The 27,625-nt window shown below is 32.7% G+C and overlaps 1 protein-coding gene across 1 annotated transcript in view; it reads left to right on the top strand.

Moving 5' to 3' along the window:
• LOC149423635 (neurotrimin-like) overlaps positions 1 to 26,381 on the top strand; it is a 233,822-nt gene extending 207,441 nt beyond the window's left edge. The window contains exons 6-8 of the mRNA XM_089632052.1: positions 10,783 to 10,910; positions 18,070 to 18,238; positions 23,851 to 26,381. Coding sequence (XP_089488178.1) covers positions 10,783 to 10,910; positions 18,070 to 18,238; positions 23,851 to 23,954 — 401 coding nt within the window. The 3' untranslated portion in view covers positions 23,955 to 26,381. The remainder of the gene's footprint in view (positions 1 to 10,782; positions 10,911 to 18,069; positions 18,239 to 23,850) is intronic.
• The last annotated feature ends 1,244 nt before the right edge of the window (positions 26,382 to 27,625 follow it).

Here is a 27,625-nt window from a genome sequence, read left to right as displayed (position 1 = left end):
CCCAACAAATTAAATATTATATTATTTGTATAATAATTTCAGATCAGATGAATACGAAGGTAGGATTTAATTTATATCTCTATTTTGTGTTTGTTAACTTTGAGATTTTTTTATAGCATGAACGAAATCCTTAAATGGACTAAGTTCACCATTAAAGTCGGAACATGTATTTCCGTTTGTTGCTGCCCGGGTTCCGAGTACCTGGAGGATGGAACTAGAGGGCGTATGGAGCCTTTGTGAGATAATTTGATAGACATCAAAGGAACCCGATTTTCTGATCGATTGAAGAGCTGAACGTCTCAACACCGTGGGATAGAGATGGAGAGGGAGAGGGGGGACTATCTTTATGTGATATTTTCGAAATTGTGTATTCAAATAGAGTCATTCTTTTCACTTTGCAAATACTGTTCCTTTTGATTACAAATTGTGTACAAATTATTACTAATTCAAGTTTTTTCGCGAAGATTAAATAAAAAGTATACTAGCAAGAGCTCCGAACTGTCCGGAGCCAATTGAGCTATTGTATCATTTTTTAAATGTTAATCTTAATATGCAGAGGTACGGTAAAGAGAAGAGAGTTAGGTAATCCTGGCTATCCAGATGTAGTAACAATATTCAACTAAAGCCTTGTAATGCAACGATTCGACTCTAAGTTAAGGTCTCTCACTAGGACACAACTTAGAATTACTTCCATTCTAAAACGAAGTGCAATTATGTTGGTTGGTTATTATATAATCAAAAACACTGCTTTCGGTTCTCGGATCGTGAAGTGTAATTTTCCTGCCTGTAATTATTCACGTTCAATGAACTCTAATTTAACTGACTAACTTATGAGAACTTCTTCTCCTTCCTTTCCATAAAAAGACCCTCCACACAACATCTCCAAAGATGACATAGGCCTTGGGGGGTATTTTTTCTCAGGGCCCCCTGTGTGGAGAAAATATAAACAAAAATGGTTCCATTATTGTAATCCAAATACTATTTTCTTTTCAGCAATAAATTATTCAACATGGTCTTTTTTATTTATTTATTTTATAAACCATATTTGCAGTATGTTCTCTACTTGCCGCAATATACAGAAAAGATCACCATTTATAGTATGTTCTCTACTTGATGATCACCATTTCTACGTTTCACATAAAATGATTTCCACATCAATGGATTATAGGAAACAAGTGATATACCGCAAGCATTCATACTCGTATCAATTACTTTGTATCAGGGTTAACTTAATGTATCATAATTGAATACGTCTTATCTGTAATTCAAATCAAGTATTCAATTTTCTTGTTAACGTAGAAATTTACTAGATAAATAGAACGTAGTTGGAAGCAAAACACTCAAGCAATGAATTATTGTCAGAATTATTTAGTTTTGTCTAGGAACAAGATATTTGTTAACTATTTATAATGCCACATTCAGATTATGTATTCATCATTGGATGTGATTGAAGGAATTAGAATTACATTTAGTTCATTTCTGCATAGAATGAATTTACATATTATTGATTTTCAAAAAACATAAATTTTTGCTTTTGTAATGATGGAGGGCTTGTTGGGGGATGAATTCACAACGCCTGAGTTTAAACTCGGCTCTTTGAACCACTTGTTACAAATCAGTCCAAAAATGATTTTATTTAGGCAGTCGTCCCACGGATCGGTAGAAATCAACATAAACCGATTGTTGAAAAGACGCGGAAAATTTTGCGCGATGTATGTTGCAGGATATCTGCACACGGCAGATAAGTAGCTTGTAGCTAAGTAAACTATCAGTATTGCAGATTTCTGTTTTCACATTTACAGCCTTTGATTTAAGAGACTGAGAAGACGGCCGTATGTTGCATAAACATGTTTACAATAACAGATGACTGTGAATCAAGTCAGTCCCCGAGTGACGACGAGGTTGTGGATTTTTTTTGTATTATTATTTATGTGCCTAATCAATAAATTCTTGAGAATATTTTTAACTAAAATAAATATTATTGCTTTTTATTATTAAGTTCGTTATGTGATATCAGCGGTGTCGCGATAAATATTGAGCGCCCACTGAAACCTTACCGCTAGTTGTATACTGTAAATACATACTGTAAATACATATTTTTCGCCCTCTGACTCGTTTGCAGGCCCCAATACAAATATATGGATCGGCGGGCTCTCGGTATACCACACTCAGTTTTTATCGATTCTTTACCGACCCGTGGGACGACTGACTCACTCTTTCCTGGGGTGTCATCTCTATGCAGAATGTTATCAAGAAGTAAGATAAGAGAATTTACATCTCCCAACCTCTATATTCTCCGTCACCTTCCCCTCGATAGTTTCACATTATTCCCCAAATTAGTTAGTTCTTCCGTTGGTGTTGTCCCACTGACATTACTAAATAATATTAAAATCTTCTTGGCTGACTCAGTAAATTTTCATTTTCGAGGATTCTGTGTGACATATTTTCAAGGTTTTGAATATAGCTCAATGAACAGAAATATCAAATAAATATTTTTACCCTAATGCAATTAAAGGTTAAACCTCAGCAGGTTCAGAAGTATTAATATAGTTTTCAAATAAAATGATACTTACGTTTTCAAAATATTGACATCGATATCCTAACAAGTTTAAAATCATCTTGAGTTTGGGTCATTGATGGCTAAAAAATATAAAGACAAAGTTATTATCATTATAATATTTAATAATAAACAGCCTTCAGTAGAGGTCTATTCTTACCATGTAAAATTTTTCACCTTTTCTCAATCCCTCTTCTCCACTTTCCCACTCTTTCTCTCGCTTAAACTATTAGTAATAATTATAATACCACGTGCTCATTATTTATATATTTATATAAAGTACCATATTTGTCTAGAAGAAAAAACGCTTTATCGAAATAACATTACCTCGTTCTAAGTAAAGAGATAGAAACAGTTTAATAGTTTTACGGAACAGTATATAAATAATATACCAAGAAATAATTTATTACAATCAATACCTTTATCAAATAAGTATCAATAATTCCTCCATAAATAATAACCCAAAGAAAAACTTTGGTGAAGCTGGGATAGGAAACATTATTAAGAAAAAATGTATAAATATAAATAAAAAAAATAAAAATTATTTTTCGTGTTAGAAAACATGGTATTCAACGAAAACATGGTATTCAACGAAAACATCAAATATTGCTAGTAGAAGGAGGAAAAATTGAGTAACGACTACATAGTAACAGACGTGGTGACATTTTATTAATAGTTAATTGTATTTAGCAGGTCACAACCACCAGTCTGAATAACGTAGTGATGAATTACACAATTTACAATGATTTATGCTAGAAATTTGTGCCATAATAGAAAGTTTTATTTTTATTTTTTGGAATAACTTTGTGAGTAAAACCTGAAATTGTGATATTTTAACTATTGAAGACAATATTAGCGATTCCTAAACGAAAATCTGAAACAGAAATATCAGAAAAAGATACGGTCACATCTAGGACTCAAACCCAACACCCTTGCCTTGCCGGGTCACGCTCTACCAACTGAGCTAATGGGACCCTATCTCTTTCGGTCATATTTAACTGTATTTCTCACTGCACATTTTTATTGGCATCTATTTTTATGTATGATCGCAAGATTCAACCCGAACTGAATGCAAATAAAATTAAAATAAGACAGGTTTATCTAAAGACTCTGTTTAGATTGCAGTATAGTTGGTAGTGCATGCCCCGGCAAGGCAAGGGTTCTGGGTTTGAATCTTAGATGTAACTTATCTTTTTCTGATTTTTCTGTCTCAGATTTTCGTTTAGTAATCGCTAATATTGTCTTGAATAATTAAAAGAAAATTATTTATTACATTCAACGCTCGGTTTCCACTACTGCCAGAAAATGCTGTTTTAAAAATATATTTTAATTTAAAAATTTCGAACGAGAAATTCAGGAAGGGACTGTATGAAACATCTTGTTATAATTTTTAGTAACAAACTCAAAGACTAAATAAAATACCCTAAGCTTGATAATTCAACACTTGCTATGTAGGCACCTTTTTGAATTTATAAAACGTTGTGATTTTATTTGAATGAAATTTCCTAATAATTTATTCAAATTTCACACGGAATGACTCGGTGCACTTATAACGAATACGGCCATTGTTACATTTAACAGTAACAGCTTGCAGCTGCGAGGTAATTTTCTCCTTTTTTCCTCCGGAGGACCTCCACAGAGGATAATGTAATGCAGTCTTGGCTTTTTACAAAGCGAAAGAGAAAGGCCACATCGCGCATAATTGATCTCAATAACGAGACTTTTTTTATAATACTTCTGCAAAGAACAAAAAATTAAATAAGAAAAAATGCATCCAACTGAACAGATGCAGAATGTTTTCAACTGTGGATTTTAATAGATATTTTTGACAGTATTTGTGATTATATTGAATTTAAAAAAGTTTTCTACATTTTCTCAATTCTTTTAGTAATCGATCCATTACTAATTTTAGCAAAAAGTATCCAATATCAATAATTTGGAAACTTTTATATCTCTGTATATTTTCAAAAACACGTTAGTAAGTAATTTAACTGAAAGAAACATTAAAAATTATGTTCTATGCATGAAAACCTACGTAAATCAGTGAAAAAATATTCTATTTTTTGACCAGGTAAGTTAGGGTTTTTTTTTATTTTTTATAGTGAATACCTCACAAGAGTCCCAACTGCTCCCGTCTGGAGCCAGTGAGACTATAGCATCCCCAATTGGGGGATGTTGTGAGGCTGAAGGTAAGTGGGGAAGAGAAATAGGAAGGTGGGGAAGTACCTGGCTATTCAGATCTAGTCACTAAACACGGCTAAAGCCATTTGGAGCAACGTTTCAATTCTGAATGGTGGTCTTACACCAGGTTAAAGTTCATTTAAGCCATAATATCTAAATTATAAAAATAAAAAATAAAATCAGTATCATTCTGATGAGTATCATCAGATTCGTAATTTAAGTTTTTTCACCAAGATGAGAGACCATACACCAGATTCATAAAGTACTCACGCCATGGGCGCTGCAGCATTAGTTTTCTTACATTACTTTATCGGAAAAATTACATCCTTAAAACATATTCCATTTCTTCTTTAACTTGTGATTTCAAAATAGCCCACATTAAAGTCACGGTCACATTGGTAAGTGTAACAAAAGAAAAACTATTTTTATTAAAAAAAAACATTTTTTTTAGTCTCGGTATGTACTTGCATTCCTTGAGGACAAGTATTCCTTGACTTACATTTGTTGTTTATCTTCATGGTATTCCGCTATCTAGTCTGATACCAAACTAATTTTAGATATTCTTTACTCTGAATCCTAAAAATGATTCCCAAATCAGAACCAATTCTTTAATGATGCGTAGCCGTATTTATATTTCCTCAATGATAATATTAATCTAACTAATGTTACCCATCCATCAACACAGTGAATATTTTCATGACATTATGGAAATGGTATGCATTATCAGTTTTTATTTATGTTTGCCTGGCCGACCTAATTCCCTATATCGGAAGGATAATTCGCCTACAGGAAAAACATCCTCGATAAAAACGCCATAAAACGTATAAACCCCGCTTCAGCTGTTTGTTGGTGTCCATAAAACGAGAAGATTTACTGCAAATATTTTATACACTTAGCCCCTTTTTTATATGCCTCGGCTAAGAAATTCTCAAATAGCGGCTCGTATCATTTTAATGTATTTTAATCTGAAAGGATTAAATTTTAATAATGATATTAAATATATTTAGGCGTAAAAGCTAGTAGATTAAAAAGATATAATTATACGTATAATAAAAAAAATAATAACAGATTATTCCATAAAAATGAAAAAATATTTTATTCCAAACTTGACGATAAACAAAATATTATTTCGAATAATAATATTCCGTTGCCATCTGAATCAGATATGCGCGATTTTTGGACTAAAATTTGGAGTAAAGATATAAAACATAACGAGTCAAGTCCCTGGATAGAAAATGAAGAACTCAATTTTTCAGGCATTGAACAAATGAGTTTTTCTAATATATCTGTTGAATTGTTAACCAAAATTATTAAAAATACTCATAATTGGAAAGCCACGGGTTGCGATTGGATACATAATTTTTGGTACAAACGTCTAACTACTTTACATCCTCTTTTGGCAAAAAATCTTTCAAAATTTGTCAGTCAACCACAAAATTTTCCAAATTTTCTAACTAAGGGCATTACTTATATGTTGCCCAAAAGCGAAAATATTAATAATCCCTCTCAGTACAGACCCATTACATGTTTACCGACAATATACAAAATATTAACCTCTTGCTTGACAGATTTAATATAAACTCATTTAGATGAAAAAAATATTTTATCTGAACAACAAAAAGGTTGTCGCAGAAAACATATGGGATGTAAAGAACAATTAGTTATTGATTCTGTAATTCTAAAACAGATTCAAACTCGAAAACGTAATTTACATACTTGCTATATAGACTACCAAAAGGCTTTCGATAGTGTCCCGCACTCGTGGCTGATCAAAGTATTAAATATATATAAAATTAACCCCATTATTATTAGCTTTCTGGAAAATATTATGTCCTTTTGGAATACCAATTTACTTATCAATTTAAAAGGTAAGAAAATAGTAATACAGGGCATTTCAATTAAAAGAGGAATTTTTCAAGGAGACTCATTGAGTCCTCTTTGGTTTTGTTTAGCATTGAATCCTCTATCTAAAATGTTAATTAAAAGCAAGTTTGGAATAAAAGTTAAGGGTAATACAAGGGAGAGTAGTACAATTTCGCATTTATTATATATGGATGACATAAAATTATTTTCGAATTCTGAACAAAATTTAGAGAAAATGATCGAGGTAGTTAAAAACTTTTCAGATGATATCAAAATGACTTTTGGTTTAGATAAATGTAGAACGATCCATATAGAGAAAGGCAAAATTGTAGATGGGGACGAGAGTATATTTAGAAATTTCCAAATTACTAGTATGAAAAGGGATGAGGTTTATAAGTATTTAGGATACCCACAATCAAATAGATTAGACCATAGTAGTATTAAAAATGATATTAGGATTAAATTTCAAACTAGGATCAGGAAAATTTTAAAATGCAATCTATCTGCTAAAAATTTAGTAAAAGCAATAAATACTTGGGCAATACCTCTATTAACGTACTCATTTGGCATAATTAAATGGTCTAATACAGATTTAGATAACTTAGAAAGATTAATTAGAACTACGCTAACAAAGTTTAATTGCCATCATCCAAATTCAGCTATAGAACGAGTTAATTTACCTAGAAATTTAGGAGGTAGAGGTATAGTCAAAATAACTTCTTTGAAACATAATCAAGTAGAAATGCTAAGAACTTTTTTCCATAGGAAAGCTCATAGCTCAGAAATGCACAAAATAATTTGCAAGGCAGATAGAAATATTACACCTTTAAATTTGTACGATGAGAATGCCAACATTTTTATAAATCCCAACCAGGAATTATTAAATTCCTGGTCAAATAAAATTTTACACGCAAAACACTTCAATTATCTCAACCAAACGTATGTTGACAAAATTTCGTCAAACAAATGGTTGAGTATTGGAAATAGAAGGATTTATGCTTGCCATTCAGGATAGAGTCATTAATACTAAAAATTATAGAAAGCATATAATCAAAGATACAAATCAAATTGATGATTTGTGTAGAAAATGTTTGGCTTTTCCGGAAACTATAGAACATATTATATCGGGATGTTCTATATTAGCACCGTCCGAGTATACATTTAGGCACAATCAAGTTTTAAAAATAATTCACCAAAATTTGGTAATTAAACATAACTTGATTGACTGCCGTAATGTAGTACCATATTATGAATACGAACCAAATTCATTTTTAGAAAACGAATTTTATAAAATATATTATGATAAAACTATACTAACAGACCGAGCGATTAGTCATAATAGACCAGATATAGTTTTACATGACAAAATTAAAAAAATAACTTATATCATTGATGTCGCTATTCCAAATTCCTGTAATATTCAAAAATCTGTTAGTGAAAAAATAAGAAAATACACAGATTTAGGAAATGAAATAAAAAGAATTTGGCATTCTCAGACTATAAAAATATTACCATTCGTTATTTCGGCTACTGGCATTATACCTAGCTCTCTAATTAAAAATTTAGGCGTATTAGATCTATCAAAAAAATTATATATAAAGATGCAAAAGTCGGTCATTTTGAATACATGTAGGATAACAAAAGATTTTTTAAATATTTATGTTGAGGGATCAGTAGGATTTATAGGCCCTGTTAGAAGTTCTACCGAGCCGAACCCTCTGATATGAAAATATCTGGAGACGGTGAATTATTTTCCCATTTGATCTCTGGTGATTTGACGTGTTGTTCTTGTATTGTTTTGTATTTATTTTGCTTATATAATGCACTTACATAATGTTGATTGACTAGATGATCATTTGTGGAAAAGTGAGTGGAAGGGTTAAGTTTTTCCTTTGGGGAAGACTTAACCCGGACAACTAAATCGGAAGTTTAAAAAAAAAAAAACAATAGTTAAGGCTTCTAAGGGAAATTTAATGATGAATTTTGGCAAATTCGCACAAATTTTCCCGTCTTGAATTTTTATGGTAAAAAATGTATTCATTTTGGACTCGTAATTAAATTGAAAGAGACGAAACAATATAATGAGATTTTTTAAACCTACCCTATTGGGAGCAATTACATTGGGAAAGCTGATGAGTTTTATAGCCGTCAAAACCTTGATATCTTTAATTTTGAACAAAATATCACCCCTTAGAATTGCTCCTCTTCCGTCATTCTTCTTGGAGATACTCGAAGTGTAAATAAATCTTTGAACCCATAAATCTGTCTTTTTTAATTTATATCATTTTCGGTCGTTCCAGAGATGGCGTGTTTTTATGATGATTGTGACTTGTATTGCAAAGGCTATATCCGTACCAAAAAGTTTATTCGTGTTGACAAAACATTTTTTCTTTAAAACGGTTCCTTTATTAAATTTATTGCCCCTAATAAAATTAGGTAAATGCCCATCCACACCAGCTACCAAATTTTCATTAAAGTTTTTAAAGAAGAATTAGCGATAAATAGAAATGAATAGAAACTACAGCCTTACTATACTAAAATACTACCGAATTGCATTATTTAGTTTTCTATAATGTACATAATTTTGCTAAACATCTTTAGCATTTATAACTAACGCATTTACATTTACCTCATTCAGTCTGCATTGAGATTGATTATAAGGTATTTAGCGAATACGAAATGGAGTCTCGTTGTTCCCGTATCTGCCACTAGGTTATCCTCTAGTTCTCAAAAAGTCGTTATAATTATTTTTATATTATGGTCATACGTATACGTATATGATATAAACAGTTTAAAGAGAAAGAACACAAATCTTTCTCTTTTCATTTAAAATTTTAACCATTGAACTGCATTTTGTGTCGTTGATTTGAACTTTAAACCATTGAAATGCGGTTTGTGTCTTTGATTTGAACATTAAACCACTGAACCACATGTTTGTGAATTTGGTCACAAGTGCTGAAGGCAGATAAAGAAGATCTCAGCCAAATATTGTTTGGGTTTACTTTCCGAATGTGCTGTTTTCATTGTTATGTGCGCAGTCAAAATTTATTTTTGAGTCTTAAGAATCTATTTCGCATTTGTGATATTTTTTGTCAAATTATATATTTTATAAAAGGGTTCTGGTAGACTTTCACAATTGAAATCAAAACCCTCTTAACCTCTCGGGTCTAGATATAATAATATCATGTCATCAAATATTCCCACTTGACACTAAATTTCAAATAATTCGCTATTTTAATAGTATTTCAAAATGAAGTGATGTTTTTTCAAGCAGATGAAAGACTCTTTCAGATTTTGATTTTATAAATGGGATAAAATATTATACAATTAAAATTATTAAAATTTTGTTGAACGCAAACTTTTGTAAAGTTTTTAAGATCGCTGAGTGATAATTTTTATAAAATGTTTAATTAACCACATTATACAAAACTAAAAAAACACATTTATGGGTTAACGTAACGTACATGTAAGCGTTGATAGATGGTATTAATTTAATTATTTTATTAATAAATACATTTTGAAAGTTATGCTTTGGCAAATCTTTTTTAATTCAACCATTTGCCATTTCATATGTTATTCCGCTTGTTTATTCCGCCAGAGTTTGCATAATCGTGGTTCCTAGCTGTTTAATAGAAATAATCGATATTTTGCTACCTCAGATCACAGAAACACATATCAGGTACTTACCGATCTGAAACAAGTTTAAAAAATAATTGTCAATGAGATGGTGACATTTCGTTGAACTAATAGTATTATTCCCCATTTGAAATTTTTTTTTAATTTTGTTGAAAATATTTATGGATTATAATTAAGTAGGTTTTTATTTAAGTACCACTGACAGAAATTATTATTTAAGAGGAAATTTTGGTTTTGATTTATTAAATATGAGAAAATTATAAACATACTTATTGGACGCCAAGTTTACTGTTCACAAAACAAAAGGTTATTTGAAATTTTGTGATGAATAATTAATATGTTTAAATGTATGAATACAGAATTTCACCTGCGTACGCAATTATAAATCACTAAAGAATTTATTAATGGCATGTGAATACTATAAAAAATACACAATATAAAATAATACTCTCAACAAAAGATGCGACCCATTTCATTTCCGTGGTCCTCGCAAAGTAAATCAATTAGTTATCCGTTCAAAATATAATGATGTGCCTTTGTTTCAGAACCAACAACGGAGATAATAGGAGGGCCAGACCTCTACATAGACCGCGGAAGCACAATCAACCTGACCTGCGTGGTCCTTTTCTCCCCCGAAGCTCCGGCGTACATCTATTGGAATCACAATGACGCGGTTAGAATTACTAATTATTTTATAAATCGTCAATCATTCAATTAACTTGAATGAAACATAAAACAGAAAAAGACCCAGAAAATAAAAAAAGGTAACCAGCACAACTGGTGGTCGAGCCCAGGACCTCTACTTTACAGGGAAAATACAGAGCTAATGAAACCTGATTATTTCCCGTTATTCGTATATATCTCATAAGGACTCCGCCACATATGGACACCTTGATCCCTGGGTTATTCAGGTAGAGCATTGAATATGTTCCTTTTGTAATACTAATAGGAAGATAGTCAATGATACTGTCAGATGTGGAATGACTGCTTATAACAGCCACTTCTCTATTTAGTTGGAAAAATTATACATTTCTTACAATTATTTAATAGAGGTAATTGTTTTAATAGAACTGATTATCCCTATCTCCCTATCAGACTGCATGAGATAGCACAATTGAACAAGTGACATTCTTATAAAAGTCCGAAAATTCGTTAACATTCATTGTATTATTCCCAAACTTCTTCAGTGAGAAGGATTTAAGGACCGGTCAGTGGTTGAGTGGGCATAGCGCTTGGGTCTCACCCGAGCGTCGCGTGTTCGATTCCTCGGCTGGCTAAGTCCTCCATCACAACACAAGCAACATTTTCGGCTTTCTGTGGTGGTAGTAGGAGATTTTCAAACATTGTTGGGTTATTCGTAACCTGGGAATGTTTGTCTTTCTTTTAAAAAAAAAAAAAAAAAAAAAGATATATCATCGTTAGAATTAGAGAACCTATTATTTAAATAAGCGAACACATATGACTCATCAGTAGTCGCTTTAAAGTTATTTTTGGAAAATCAATACACATATTTAAGTATTAAAAATAGAAACCAATGGAAAGAAAAATCATTAGAACTTCCCAGTGAGACAAGATTAGAATTAATTAGAATTTCAAAAAACTCTCCTTTTTTTATTTTTTTTTGTCTGCTATCTTTTTGTATGATTATAAAGTTCTACCAGAATATATTTGTAGCTTAGACAATATCTTAAAATAAACAAAATAATCAGGTGTCAGTAGCTCAGTGGTAGAGCATTGTTGCGGTAAAATAGAGGTTCTGGGTGCGATCTCCAGTTGCGACCGTTCCCTTATAATTTATTGTCTTTTCTGTTTCATGTTTTTTCTAGAATTCTTAGAATTACCTTCTTCTTCTACACGGAGAAAAAAGGACGTCTTTTTACGTCAAGATACTGTTAAAAATGTGACTAGTAAAAAATAAATTATTCAGAATATATCTGAACACGTGTTCACGCAGGTGTTCTTGTCTGAATAAATATAATGGACGAGATGCGACAATATTATTATTTTTAAGAACACTTATTCCAACTTTCTCATTACATATTCGTGCTTTACTGATAGTTTACTAAGAAAATTGTCCAATCATTCGTTATACGCCTCCAGTCCCATTTTTAAGAGGAAAACGAATAATTTGACCAAATTTTAATATATTATCAATATTTCATATCAGTAAGTTTCGTGCATGATGAAATATTACACCGATGTGTATTATTATCTAAAATAGTTTTTTTTATTTATTTTTTATAATATTGATCACATTTTATGCTTTTAAGGCAGGCCGCATACATACGTTTTCCGTATTCGATTTCCGAATTCGTTTTCCGTATTCGGAATTCCGTGAGACTAGCGCAAACGTTCGTTTTTCTTCATTCGGAATGTATAAACGTCAGTACCAGTGTTACCAACAAATTTTATTTTTTTTAAATTCAAAATTTTTATTTTCACGTAAAAACATCAATTTTAAACATGTCCCACCTAACAGCAAATTCGACTAATTTACGCTACCTTATGTATGAGAAACGGCGATATTAGGTCAAGATCCGTTGGCAACACTGAATTACGAACGGAAATTTCCGTACGTTTGCGTCGGCACAAACAAACTGTATGTAATAGCTGCGTTCCACATGACGTCATTAGGTTTTTTCCATTCGGTTTCTCCGAACGCGCCGGCTCGCATTCGGAACGCGCGTAAGGAATTTGTTCCGTTCGGAACTAAAACGAACGTGTGCGGCAGTTAATGTATTTTCTACTGATTCCGTGCATTCGGATGTCCGAATACGGAAAACGAATTCGGAAATCTAATCTAACTAGAACGGATTAAATAATATAATAATAATACAATATATCGAATATAACGTTAGTAAAGTTATAAAAAAAAACATTATTATTTTATTAAGTTTATTAAACTAAATGATAATTTTAGTGTACAGAAAACTACATGCAGGGGAAGGGTGAAAATAAACGGAGTGCAGTAAAAATAAGATCACTTTGACGAAGGGTGGTAACAATTTGTACCTAAAACCATTCATTGTAGCGAGTGTTGGATCCAAGTATGATGCGAGGATTGTGTAAGCGTAAGACTTGACGATATTAATAAACAGACGCAAATGTTTGGATTCGTGAAAAGGCTAGACGTAAAAAATAAATGGATAAAGCATTACATGCAACTGAATAAAATAGCAAGTCGGGGATGCCTCAGGAAGACATGGCACGCTCAAGTGAACTGGTTGGTATAATACGTATAAATGTATGATAATACTGGGTTTGAAAAATAATGGAGCGATGAGTATGTACCAAGTAGACTTGTATAGCAGTCCTTGGTTAGTTCATGAAATTGCATAATGACTAATTATTAACTACCTAGTCACCTAGATTGCAAAAATATTAATGCAATGTACTTCTTTTTCGTTTTTCAGAGTGATTTTTCTAGGAAAGTAATAATAATTACTTACAGCACGCTCGTGACATCGTCTTTCAAAAAAAAATTAAATTGAAGTTAAAAAATGATTTAAAGTTTATTCAATGATTTAAACTCATCAAAATGAAGCTGTAAAAAGTGCCCGAGTAATTTGTAACTGATGGTTTGGTAGTTCTTTTTACGAAGTTTTTAAATGTCAGTTAATTCCAAGTTTCAGCCGAGCTGTCACAAATCCTTTGTCTAAATGATCCGCGGAATGGAGAAAGAATTTCTGCATCACTCCATCGCCGGAAGGAAGTGAGCTGTGTGCACAAAATGGTCGCTATCCATCAGATCTGCCGCTAATGGTGTCTCTTCTTTCTGGGATTTTATGAAAGTAATTAGGGGTGCGCAGAACCTCGATGCTCTTCTTCTCTTTTTTCTCTTCCAGTCATGAATCACATTTACCGTGACTTTCTCGGCGTCAAATCATAATACTTCTTCCATTCGGGTAATGCGACCAGTGCTTAATCATTCCCACTGAGCTCCACTCTCATAGTCTCTCTGAGTAATATGCTTTGGCCTTCCCTAGTCTCTTTTCTTGGACTAGATGCGCCCGAAGTGCGGTGGTAATTAATACAGATTATTTGCTTCATTTTGCAAGTATCCTCGAGAGCTTTAAAGAGAATGGAGTGAGATATTACTGCATCTTACTTAAGGAAAGAAATAGAATTAATATGCGATGTTTCTCTCAACCCTTTGAGGTTACAAGTAGTTCCTAATAATGCAATAATATATATTTTTTATTATTAAGTTACAGAAAATTTTGCTATTGGAAAACCAGAAGAAGTGTGATCTTATAACAAAACAATGCGCAGCCATGTATATAAAAACACACACACCTACCTGGTGCAACAAAAAACAATTTTAATCTATCCGCTCACGGGGCAATTGAAAAAAAACAGTTTACAACTCAAATTGATATTCTGTGTATTTCTTACCAAAAAACAGTTCACAACCGCGACGCAACCGTTACCAGAAGCCCATATACACATGTTTGTTACCAAGAATTTTGCGATTTTTTCATGCCTCGAGAACTGTCCGATTACCATATGAATTCCGAGCAACTGAAGTGTTCTTCTTGCTATTGTTTTACAAGCTTAGATAATTAGTAAAATTAAAATTAAAAAATATTAATTTAATTCAATTCATAAAATATGTTTTTTCGTTTGTCCGTACTGACGTCCCATTATTAGAGTTAGGTTAGGATTATTAGGTACATGATCAGGTTCGTGCGGGCTAGCTTATGTTTTGTAAGTTATTTTGGTTGTATAGTTCACCGGTTATAAAGACCTATAAGTGGCTGAGTTGACCCACTCAATTCCTCGGCTGTCTAAGTCCCTCATCACGACACAAGCAACATTTTCCGCTTTCTGTGGTGGTTGTACGATATTTTAAAATATTTTCAGGTGCTTCGTATCCCAGGAATGTATGTCTTTATATTAAAAAAAAGTTCAGACTGTGAATCATAATGCATCACATCGAATGTGTTTTGGTAAAATCTTTCAAGCCACATTTTTGGAAATGTTACTTTCAGTGATTTCATATAGAACAGTATTCAAAGTACATGATGGTAAATTATATTTTGCTTTTTTTTTAATACTAAGAACTAAATTTATACTTTTATAGTTTATAAATTACTTGGAGAAAACTAACGAAATAATTACTCATCCCTCAAACTTTCCATAATTATAAATATAATTGCTTGAACGTTCTTAATTAGTTTTATGAATTTGTATTTTATTCGTTATTTATTAATTTTATTCGTCTACTGTAAAATTATCATTTTGTGGCCTGACGGGTTTTACCAAACCTCATATTAATTCTGAAAATTGACAATCAAATTACCTCTTATTATTTTAATGATTGAAGAATAATAATTATTAAAATAATATGCCTAAAACAACACTGGACATCAGGGGTTAAATGTAAAGTTAACTTGATGGAGTGTGTACTATTCTTCGTGCATTTTTTTATGAAACGAATAATAAACTTGGCGTCAACTGGGAAGTTAGTTTAACCTACACTTTGCATTTTCAAGTAGGTACCACATACATTCTACGACCAACACAGGTAATGCAATCTTGTAAGAGAAGGTTTTCAACTTTTCACCGGTAGAACTCGAACTAATCACCAAGGGGGTGCCTAGGAGCGAACGAATACTTTAAATTGAACTTTTAACAATATGAGAAAAGTTACGAAAATTCTTGTTGTTTAAATTCTTTTACACAACAAGAATTTTATTTACATTTTTATTCTTTAACTGGCTATAAAATTTGTTGCGGCTTATATTTATTTATGTATACGCCTAAAAAGGCTTTTACACAGAAGTGATACATGATGTAGTGTACATAGGAGAATATCTGTATTATACAGAAGATACTGACAATAAATAGATGTAATCCATTGTAAAGAAGGTACAAAATACACAATTGTAAAATTGAGATAACAAGTATAATGAGAAAATATTAGAAATAATTTTAAGAAAATATTAATAATAATTTTAAAAAAAACTAAATAAAAAAATATATATTATCTAGATTTCGTTGCCGCCTATAAATTATTATTATCTAGATATCGTTGCGGCCTATATATTATTATCTAGATGTCGTTTCGGCCTATATAATATTATTAACTAGATATCGTTGCGGCCTATATATTATTAACTAGATATCGTTGCGGCCTACATATTATTATCTAGATGTCGTTGCGGCCTATATATTATTAACTAAATATCGTTACGGCCTATATATTATTATCTAGATGTCGTTGCGGCCTATATAATATTATTAACTAGACATCGTTGCTGCCTATGTATTATTATCTAGATATCGTTGCGGCCTATATATTATTAACTAGATATCGTTGCTACCTGTGTATTATTATCTAGATATCATTTTAGCAAGTTTTCGTGAGTTGTGTATTTGTATTTTTATTTTTATTGTCTAAGATTACCGTATAGTATTATATTGTCACTCTGCGATCGAGGGATAAGGCTCTATACTAGTAATCCGGAGGATACTAGTATAGAGCCTTATAGAAGGCAGCCAATTATATAATATAATACGAAGGCAGCAATATTATAATATAATACCTATATTGTAATATTATATTATATTATATTATACTATATTACATCGTCGGCTAAGGTGATCGTCACAGGGTATTTAGAGAATTGCAAATACCAATGTATATTGCATCTTCCAATAATTTTTATTTATTTTGATATTTACATGTAATGTAAATTTTTTTTCATGTTCAAAGTATTCCAATCAGTTTTTCGTGACATCTACAGTTTTCCAAAAATTTCAAGAGCGAGTTTTACAAGACGACGACTCATTTTTACACCAAATTTTTACATAATTACTACGAAAAAATTCAAATACACGATGTACTTGAAGCAACAACAAAAATTTACTACAAATACCGATAACACATACTACGTTTGGTCAACGAAACTTTAAATACTTTGCGACAAGACTCTACAACATTCTTCCAGACAGCATAAAACAATGTGATTCACAAAAAAATTTCAAAGATGATTTAAAAATTTGGATCAAAAATAAGATTAGGGCCTTCACCGGTGCATTCACCCAAATTCGCAGTTATTGAAGTCACCACATTATTGAGCGAATACATCTTAATACAAGTATAGGTATGTTCAAAGGTATTAGGAACTAACACAAAAAATTCTGCCTCGACACAGGCTAGCCTAGTGAGGCGGTATTTGAGAAATCTCAACTGTAATTTTATTTTCTTTTTACCTTCACAATATTATTTTTGTATTTTTCTGTTAATTTTATAACCTTAAATATAAAAGTTACAAATCAATGTAAACCAAAATATTGGTATCGTTATTACCAATACCATGCAATAAAAGCTTTCAACAGTTTAAAACTTGAAATTAAAATTGAGGAAGATAAAAATAAATTCACACACAAAATTAAAAAATGGATTCAAGAACAAAAAAGACAATATTACCAAAATTTCATAGCATAAAATACAAATAAAACCTTCACGTAACACACAAAACCAATATAAACACACATCATTCACAAACACACAAGATTATTTTCAATGTACTATTTTTTTTTAAATTTGAAATATATTATTATGTATTTTTAATTTTAAATGTATAATTTTTCTCATTAAATGTATTATGTAGTTTATATTTCATATTATAAAATGAAGGCCTCAGCACGGGCAAGCCACCCAGTGAGGCCTACATTACTGAAAAACCTGAATTGTAAAAAATATTGTACCTTATAAAATAAAAATTGTAAACTTTCCTAAATAAAGATATTATTATTATTTTATGTAAACTTACGAGCGAAATCCTATTTTGTTGTTGTAATTTTGTCATTTTTTCCTTTACCAGATCATCAGCTATGACTCCCCACGTGGTGGGGTGAGCGTTATCACGGAGAAGGGGGACACCACCACCTCCTTCCTGTTGATCCAAAACGCGCGCCCCTCGGACTCCGGACAGTACCAGTGCAACCCTAGCAACGCGCAATCTAAAACCATATCCGTGCATGTGCTCAACGGTAAGGGAATATTACAAACATACACTCCTTGGGTTCAATGGTAAAGGAACATTATAAACATATACTTCTTAGGCTCAATGGTGAAGGAAATTTAATTTTAACATACACTTTTTATGCTCAATGGTAAAGGAACATTATAAACATACACTCCTTGGACTCAATGGTAAGGGAACATTACAAACAAACACTTGTTGTGCTCAATGGCAACTAGTGATAACACAGATATTGTGCTGTGTTAAAGGTTCCTTTCAAAAAAAATTTCTACTTAATGGGTTATTACACACACTTCTTGTATGCAATGTTCAAGGATCATTATTTACACTTCTTAGGCTCAGTGGTGAAGGAACATTATAAACATACACTTGTTAGGCTCAATGGTAAAGGAACATTATAAACATACACTTCTTAGGCTCAATGGTAAAGGAACATTATAAACATACACTCATTAGACTCAATGGTAAAGGAACATTACAAACAAATACTTGTTGTGCTCAATGGCAACTGGTGATAACACAGATATTGTGCTAAGTGTTGAAGGTTCCTTTCAAACAATTTTTCTACTTAATGGGTTACTACACACACTTCTTGTATGCAATGTTCAAGGATCATTACAAACACTTCTTGTGCTCAGTGGCAAGTAATAATTATTACAGACAAACATTTCTTGATCTCAGTGGCAAGGGATTACAAACAATTATTGTATTCAATGGTAAGGGATAATTGCAGGAAAAAAATTTTTGGCTTAGTGGTGAGACAAAATATCAAACAAACAATGTTGGGCTCAGTGCCCAGTGGAGAGGAATTACAAACAAACTCAATATGAATGGATCTTAATAGTCTATGCGCTCAATGGTAAGGAGTCATAGAAAACAATTTATGTGATCATAGTTGTTATCATCTCAGTGAAAATCACCTATTTTTTTAATGTTCAATATTCATTGCATATTCATTCGAGGATCATATTATTATTGGTACCAATACACGTGTTCATTGGTGAGCAAGAAATGCAGTAGCTATAATGCAATATTTAGTGGTAAAGAGTCACGTTATTAGCTACATTTAATTCTTCTGCTAAATAATACGCCTCATAATTAAATCATAATGAAGGCAATAGTGTTGTCTTTTATTATCAGCGGTAAACGATCAAAATAGTTTTTTGCGAGCAGTTGTGACGTATTACAGTAGATATTCTTTATTCAGATATAGGGGATTATTATCCGGCCATGGCCGTAAACGTCATGAAAATGTTTCAATAACTGCGTTACACATAATTTTTGCTTTAAAAAATATATAAGCATTTTATCCAGAAATAGAGCTTATCAAAGGCAAAACAGCGTAGGTAATGCTTGCATATTTTCAAAAGCTTCCTTAGTGTCTATAAGCCAAAACAGTAACGAAAAGAAACTCAGTTACTTCCATATTATTTTTATTTCTTGGATCATTTGTATAAATATATGCTTTTTTGGTTTTCGTCTTTGATGTATTATATTTTGTTAAATAAAAACCACTGCGCTTTTTATTAGCGTAATAATAATGGTATCTATCAAGTCTCATTTTAATATTTAATCGATTTTGTGGATCAAACATTACAAGTAACCAGACTAACAGTCATTTTGTTCTTCTTATAAATATTTTTAAGCCTGATAACAGTTCATCAATTAACCCTATTATATATCTGGGGACTCGTTCATAAATATATTAACAAATAATATTACCGTGCGGGTAAGTGACAACATTTTGTCAAAGGCTTAATCGTTATAATTACTATAAAGCCACACATAACAAAAGTTGTATCAGAATATACACGAAAGCCTCACGCATTATGGAGCAACCTTTTCTCATAAAAGTTTGTGAATAGTTTCCATTAGGAAACAGTGCCGGATTACACCCCACATTGGCCCCCCTTAAATACTATCTCGTATTCTGATCTTACTGCATAGGAAAAGTATATAAGCTTGTGCTTCATGTCCAATGTTGTCACATGAGAACGGGTCGCTTCTACGATTCGTTCTTAAGTTCAACAGCTCGGCTGTGGAACTGCCGGCCTCTGTGTTTCCTCCCTCCTACAACATGGGACTCTTCAAGACCCATGTTCACTCCTTCCTCTCCACAAAAAGACCCTCCATACAGCATCCCCAAAGATGACATAGGCCCTGAGGGAAATTATTTTCTTCAGGGCCTCCTGTGTGGAGTTAATATAAAAAAAATAAAAAATAACGACGAAGACATATTAATATATTTTTTATACATTGGTTGTCATGTTGTCGCTAGTCAATTCAGAGCCCTACTCCTGCTTGCACAGTTTCCTATAAATTAACGTAGAAATAGGCTGAATTTATTGTTATTATAGTTAAAATTAAAAGTTTGGCAAATCTTTCATGGGTTGTAGTTTTGGGAACGCTGAGATATACAAAGATTTATTTTTATTTTTGATAACATAATCTTTTTTAATTTTTACTTGTTTCTGCGGCGTCACTAAAAGTAGCTGGCCCATGTACATCTGCGTAATCTACCCTACGGTTAATCTGGCACTGTCGGGAGGTATTTATTCAACAAGCGCAATAGCAAACAGCACTAACAGTTCAACAAAGAGCGGAACAATTACCCAGATAAAATGATACACTTGATTACTGCGCCATGGAATTAGGACGATTAAGGCGGCTAAGTACGGTACGACCGTGCTGGAAATTACCGCCGTTTTAGTTCAAACACAACGGTTTAAATTGGAGCTTGACAAATGAGCCGCATATTTTGTTCGGCTAATCCGCGGATGAGCGCCCTAATGCGGCTACCTGAATACCGAGGACATTTTTGAAACGTCCCTCGATCTGTTCACTCAACCCTGACATTGCATTCATCATGTACATTTGCGAAAAATGTGCACAGAAAATAAAAACCCGTTGTCCCAGCCATTGTACAAAATTGTACAACATGTTAAATTATATTTAATGGGACTAGTTATTTTAGACCTTCGTACTCTTTGAGTAGATTTAAACAATTTGTTTTCTTATATATTATTATATCACATTAATTTGTGTCACGATAATGTCGTTGACTTGTATGAAAACGGCAATTTGAGGAATTGTCAATTTTTGTAAAATTAGGAAAACTTAAAGTGATTAAAAGCTTTAAGGTTGTAGCACACGTATCACCCCGGCACCAGATACGCCTCGCATTAGCCCGAGCCGTTCAGAATTTTTTGTATGAAATAACGCACAACAACGAACACTAATCAGTAGAAATGAGGCGAGTCGGTGCCAATCCGTTGCCGAGATGATACGTGTGCGATGACTTTTAATTAATGTTAAAACTCGAACGAAACTTGGCATTAAATGTAAAAAAGATAAAAGTTTTAACTGAGATGTGACCAAAACTAATGAAAATTACATGATTAAGTAGTGATTTTTTGGCATGTTTTGCCATTTTGACAAAAATTTTGAAAAGATTGTTTGTCATAATGTGCAATATTTATAGAACCTAAAATATGGGATAAACGGCGAAATCTAGGTGGATACATTAGTCTTGAATGTTGAATGTTGTTAATTAAATAATACAATAAACATATATATGACACCAATCGATCCAGTGGTCAATGATTTTAAATTTGTTAAATAATTATTTCCCAAACATTGGTAAGAGATTTAAATTTAAGCAGCTGCAAAATATTTTATCTCCATTTATTAAAAATCACAAAATAATTTAATTAATTTTATTACATTTCGATACCTGGAAAGCCTATTGAAATGTATTTTGTTTATTGGAAGCATGTGATTCAAATAGGTAATGCACCTATAAAAAAGTTTTTCAAGTAATAAATGCAATTAGTAATCTGTGCAAAATATCAAAATCAAAAATGGACAGGTAAAAACAATGAATTAATTAAAAAAAATAATTGTTACCTACACTAAATAAAAACAAATTGCGACTAAGTATCAAATAATGTTAAGGTCAGTCACCCGTAAGAAGGAAACGTCCATTCTTTGACCTGTTAATTTATTACACTAACTTCGAAAGGTTAATTTCAAAACTTTTGTCGTGTTGTCAGCGAAACTATCTCCCGAGAGCGGTAGCGATATACAACTCGTAAATGAAGTTTTTAATAAAAAACACGATCAACAAGAACATAATAATAATGCTTCTTGACTCTGATCTGCTTGAAACGACAATCCGACGTGATATAATAATTGATTAAAAGTTTCACGTTTATTGTAAGCGTCTAGTTGTGCTATTGTCGTAAAGTCCGTACCATCATTAATTAGGATCTTTATTGTCTCCTCGTTACTAAGGATCGTGACCCTCACTCCAATTATAGTCTAAATAATGAGATGATACTTGAAACATTTCGAGTTATTATTATTACTTATTTTTTAATAAGATTGACTGATCACGTGACTTCACACGTTTAGCATTATATTATTACCATGAAATCCATAGAATATATTTTTTCGTTATAATATATTGTATATTATTATTTTCATCGTTGGCACAACTTTAAATATTATTAAATTATTTATTTGTGACAATACATCGTCTTCTTTTTTCATTACATTTTATCAATATGATCATTGTACCCGAACGCAAACAATTTTATAAACGTTTTAATGCTTCATTGCGTATTATTTATTAACCATAATGTGCTCCATCGCACTTATGTATCACCATTCACCATTATAATAATAATTATTTATAATTTAAGTATTTTGCCACATTATATAATTCGTTGCTTAATTGAATACCTGAAATAATTAAAGCACTAAGTACCAAAAATGTCAAACAGAAATTTAGGATTTAACGGAACAAAAACATTTTAATGTATATTTATTGTAGGATAAAACTATTCTATAACTCAACCGTCAAATTAAAGATATATCTAATTTGGTCTTAAATTTATTAATTTCACGCAAAAGATCTAAGTGCCCAGTGAAAAGATTTTGAAAAGCACTATGAATAAAAGAAAAAAATAATATCGATGTGATAGATTATTTGAAACTCCTCAAAATATGTGTACAGCTACAATCAATTTGGTGGCACTTAGTAATTTATTTAGGATATTGGCAACGGCACATACCCATATACGATTTTACACGCTTACTCTACTGTTGGCACTTAGTGCTTTATTTAATTCAGGTATTCAATTTGATATATAACTATTTCATTATTTTTCACTTTTTTAATACTCCTTAATTACTTTTATAGTTATTTTATATATCTCGCTCCATTTCATTTTTTAAACCATTACAGATAATTGCATAATTTGATAACCATTACATTATACTTCATTGCAATTATTATATCCACAAGTTCCGTTGCATACTTTTCACACATTGTTTACACGTTTATTCAATTTCATTATTTTATATACATTAGATACATTATTATTAAGTAGTATTATCATAAGTTTATTACCAATATCATATTGTGAAATGTTCCATTGCATAAATTGTAACCATCACATTACATTCAGTAGCACAATTTGATAACCACAAAATAATTATGTTTCACTGCATATTACATCAATAATATGCTCCATTGCATAAATCTATGACCATTATATGCTCCATTGCATACCTACTACAATTCTCATATAGACAAACGGTTGTCCGTGCTATCAGGGGAGTATCCGGCCGCCATGCAGAGGGGTGGTCAATCCCTCATACTGTCTTCCCAGGCGCACCACGTGCTGCTGTTCGCCTCCTTGCTCGTACTACTCTCCTGATACCAGGTCCTTCATCAGCACTAAGGACAGCATCATCTAACTACGACTGGACTATTCGTGTTCGACAAACAGTTTAAAAACCTTCCTAGAACCGTTTAATTGAACAGTCATTAAAAAAAACTGTAAAATATTGTAAGTGCGACTGATTTTCACTCGAAATGTTTTTATTATTATTTGATCTTAGAAATGTATAAAAAACATGAATCTTTATTATTTGAACGTAAACATACAAAATATACACAGATAATAGAAACACAGGGAGATATTGGACGGAAGCGTCGAGCTACGACCAAACTGCACGGACTATCAAAGCGGCTAAGCCAATGAAAATTATGCGTTTGGTGTGTAGGTCAAAATATGTGCGTGCAATTTGCAGTAGTATGTGTGCGCGGTTTCATGCCACTAATGGTTCGTGGACCATCTCCCATGTTTCTATTTTCTATGAAAATACATGATAATAATTAGGTATTTCAATTTTCAGCACATCATATTATTGTTACTTTATTAATACTAAGTGAGATTATAACTTGCTTGTTTAAAGTTGTGTTAAATGCATTAAAAAGTATGTTTAAGAAATGTACATTTAAGATGATTTGTAAATTTTATGAGCAGTATTAAAGATTTTTACCTATATAAAATCGTTATAGTTAGATTTGTGTCTAATTCCAGCATTGAACAAGTATGTTCTTAAATTTATCAGAAAATGTATTACATATTCTTTAATACTAATTACCAGTTAAGTGAATGTGCTTGTAAAACATTATTCTTTGAACATTATTATTGTTTTTTGTTTGTATGTATGAAAAATTGCTTAGTGTAGGTAGAGGCCTGAGGTCATCTCTACGGTTTTATAAAACAGAAATTAATTTCTACTGACAATATATATAAAAGTTGTAATTTTCTTTATCTGACCACCATTTTCTTGACCACCAAAATACCTGTTTATTCTCAATAATTTGATTGAAATTGTTAATCAGAAGTGTTTTGAGAACAAAAAGAGACTCAATAGGGCATTTATAATGCTATTCGTTAATGATTTACTTGAACAAGCATAATTTCTACCTCTATTTTACATTATTTCAACTCCTAAATGAGGTTAGAATGTTTATAAATCAGAGATTTTTTCAAAGTATATAATATCATCAAGTTTAAAAACCTCACAAAATTTACAGGAAAATTTATCAATCAAATGATTGTTATATTATTGATGGAAAAAGAAGAAAAACCACCTTTGGCTAGTAAGCTTTCACTGTGAAAAGCAACTCAAGATTGCTAACTCATTTTCGAAGATTTCTATGCGCGCTCAAAAAAAAACAACGACAAGTGGAACTTGTGTCGTTTAACTTGTCAATAGTTAATAGACTCAAGTTGGGATCAGGTAGAGAGACGAATGGAAAGATGAGGTTGAGGTAACACAGCGTTTATTTGGGTGAGTCAGTAGCGCAGTTGCGTGCGAATGTTCTTGTGTCAGCTTTAATGGCCGGCTAGACATAACGTTCAGTTGAGTTTGACCGTTGCCTTTATGCCTGGTATACGCGGCGATGACTGCGGTGGAGTGGTCGAAGAGATGTCATTGAGTTGACACCGCGTTGACCGGACTCGTGGTAGTAGTCGAAGCGGTAGTCAGTGAGTCGACACCGTGGTGACCGAACTCGTGATGTGTTCAGAGGAGTTCATGGTAATCCGTAGTACATGCAGAGCCAGGCTGTAGGTATGGTAGGTCCGTGTAGCGCAGTGGATTGCTGATTGATGGCTGGCGAACTGCTAATTCATGACTGACTGTCGAGTTCCTTCATTGCCAAACAAACCTAGGCAACGGCCGAACTTTCCAGAATGTTTCTATGACGGCGTGGTACCTTGGCGCTTGGCGTAGTGGCGTACCACTACAGGACTCCCCCTCCAGCAGTACGGTTAAGGGCTTCGATAGAAAAAAAGCTGAGTCCGATCCTGCTTGTTGATGGCCGTAGGAAGGGTTGGTGCTGGTACCGTTGCATTTATCTTGGGTCTAGGACCACTGTATGGTTGTTGTATTATACTCACGTAAAAATAAAAAGGTTAGAAAAAATAAATTACAAACACTGTTCACAACACAGGCTGGGGGCGGCAAACGCATTGCTCAACCAGCCGAGTATGTTTTATGGTAACCATGGTGGGCACTTTTCTCTGTACCGATGCGGAGGCGTTAAAGTGCGTGAACCGTGTTGGACACTTTTATCCGCTCTGGTGCGGAGATGGTAAGATGCGTGCTGCTCCGTGGTGTCTTTACCAAATTTTTGAGACGTGGTTACCAGTGGGTCGGGGTAACATAACGGTATTGGTATGGTCGTCATCGATCCGGAGTCATCTCAACTGCGCAACTCTACTGACTCAAAATGAGTGACACATCAACCTACCATCTTTCATTCGTCTCGCTACCTAATCCCCAAACTCGTAGAGTCACGTGGGGTAACCGTACGCGGAGTGTAAGTGTTCGCAGTGATGTTTCTGACAAGATTGTGCATGTTAAGCTCCCGCTCGTTCCTTAATTCAGTAGCCCTCTGGATCGCGCCGAAGCAGGACATGTGTACAGTGGATGCTGATTTGTCAATAAAAACTGGTAGGTAAATTACTTTTTTTCGTGCTTTTCTTAAATTTTTCATCTCTGTTACCGATGTGTGCTATTGTGTAACCAGCTGTGTCAGAGCGACGTGGTCTATGATAATTTTTAGTGAAATATTGTTAGTTAGACGGGTGCAAAGTGATAATTCTAATAAAGATAACCACTAATCTAATTTTTAAAGTTTATTGAATTTTAGTGTGATGGGGTAAGTGTGCTGGGGTAAGCGTTCGCAGTTGGACGAGTGCGAACACTTACCCCGATAGATAAAATTGATTTTATAGCATAATATTTCAACTCTCGTTATTTTTTTACAGTGAAATATGCCACGTGTGTACGTGAGAAAGCACCCGGAGAGGTCAACTTGCACTCAAGAGCAAAAAGAAACTGCAAAAGGGCTTATGAAAGAGGGGAAGAGTCAGCGGGCTGCTGCAGATATTGTTGGGATCAGTGAAGCCACTCTGCGTAAACGCCTAAAACTAAAATTAATAGCAACTTCAATGGGGAGATATCGTCCGACATTTACACCATATAAAGAGGTAGATTTTTAGATAAGTAGATATTCAATTTATCGTGCAGATATCATTTTTTTGTGAAACTATTGATCTAATAATTAATTATTTATTTTCAGGCCGAAATCGTTGATTTTTGTAAAAAAAACTGACGAAATGTTCTACGGCCTGACTATGCAGACAATGAGAAAAATTGTTTACGAGTATGCTGAAATCAACAAGATCGAGAACAGATTTGACAACATTACAAAAACGGCTAGCAAGGATGGGTGTATGGATTTCTAAAACGTAACGCTGTTTTAGCTTTAAGACAGACTACTCCCACAAGTATTGCGAGAGCTATTGGGTTTAACGTTGTTCAAGTTCGGCGGTTTTACGCAAACTAAAAAATGCTTGCAACTCTAAAATAATTATCTCAAGTCCCTATAAAAAGGAACTTCAGCAGAAGCAGACAGATGCAGATGCAAAAATCGTCCGAAAACTAATATTTAAAACCATGGAAATCGGACGACCACCTCTTTTGAAGAAAGTCACACCACAAAGAATCACGACAAAGCGTAAGG

Source organism: Hesperophylax consimilis, chromosome 5, assembly GCF_061612785.1.
Source record: "Hesperophylax consimilis isolate HC1 chromosome 5, BYU_Hcon_1.0, whole genome shotgun sequence".
Classification (NCBI taxonomy): Eukaryota; Metazoa; Arthropoda; class Insecta; order Trichoptera; family Limnephilidae; genus Hesperophylax; species Hesperophylax consimilis.
This window is presented reverse-complemented; position numbering and strand designations above follow the sequence as displayed.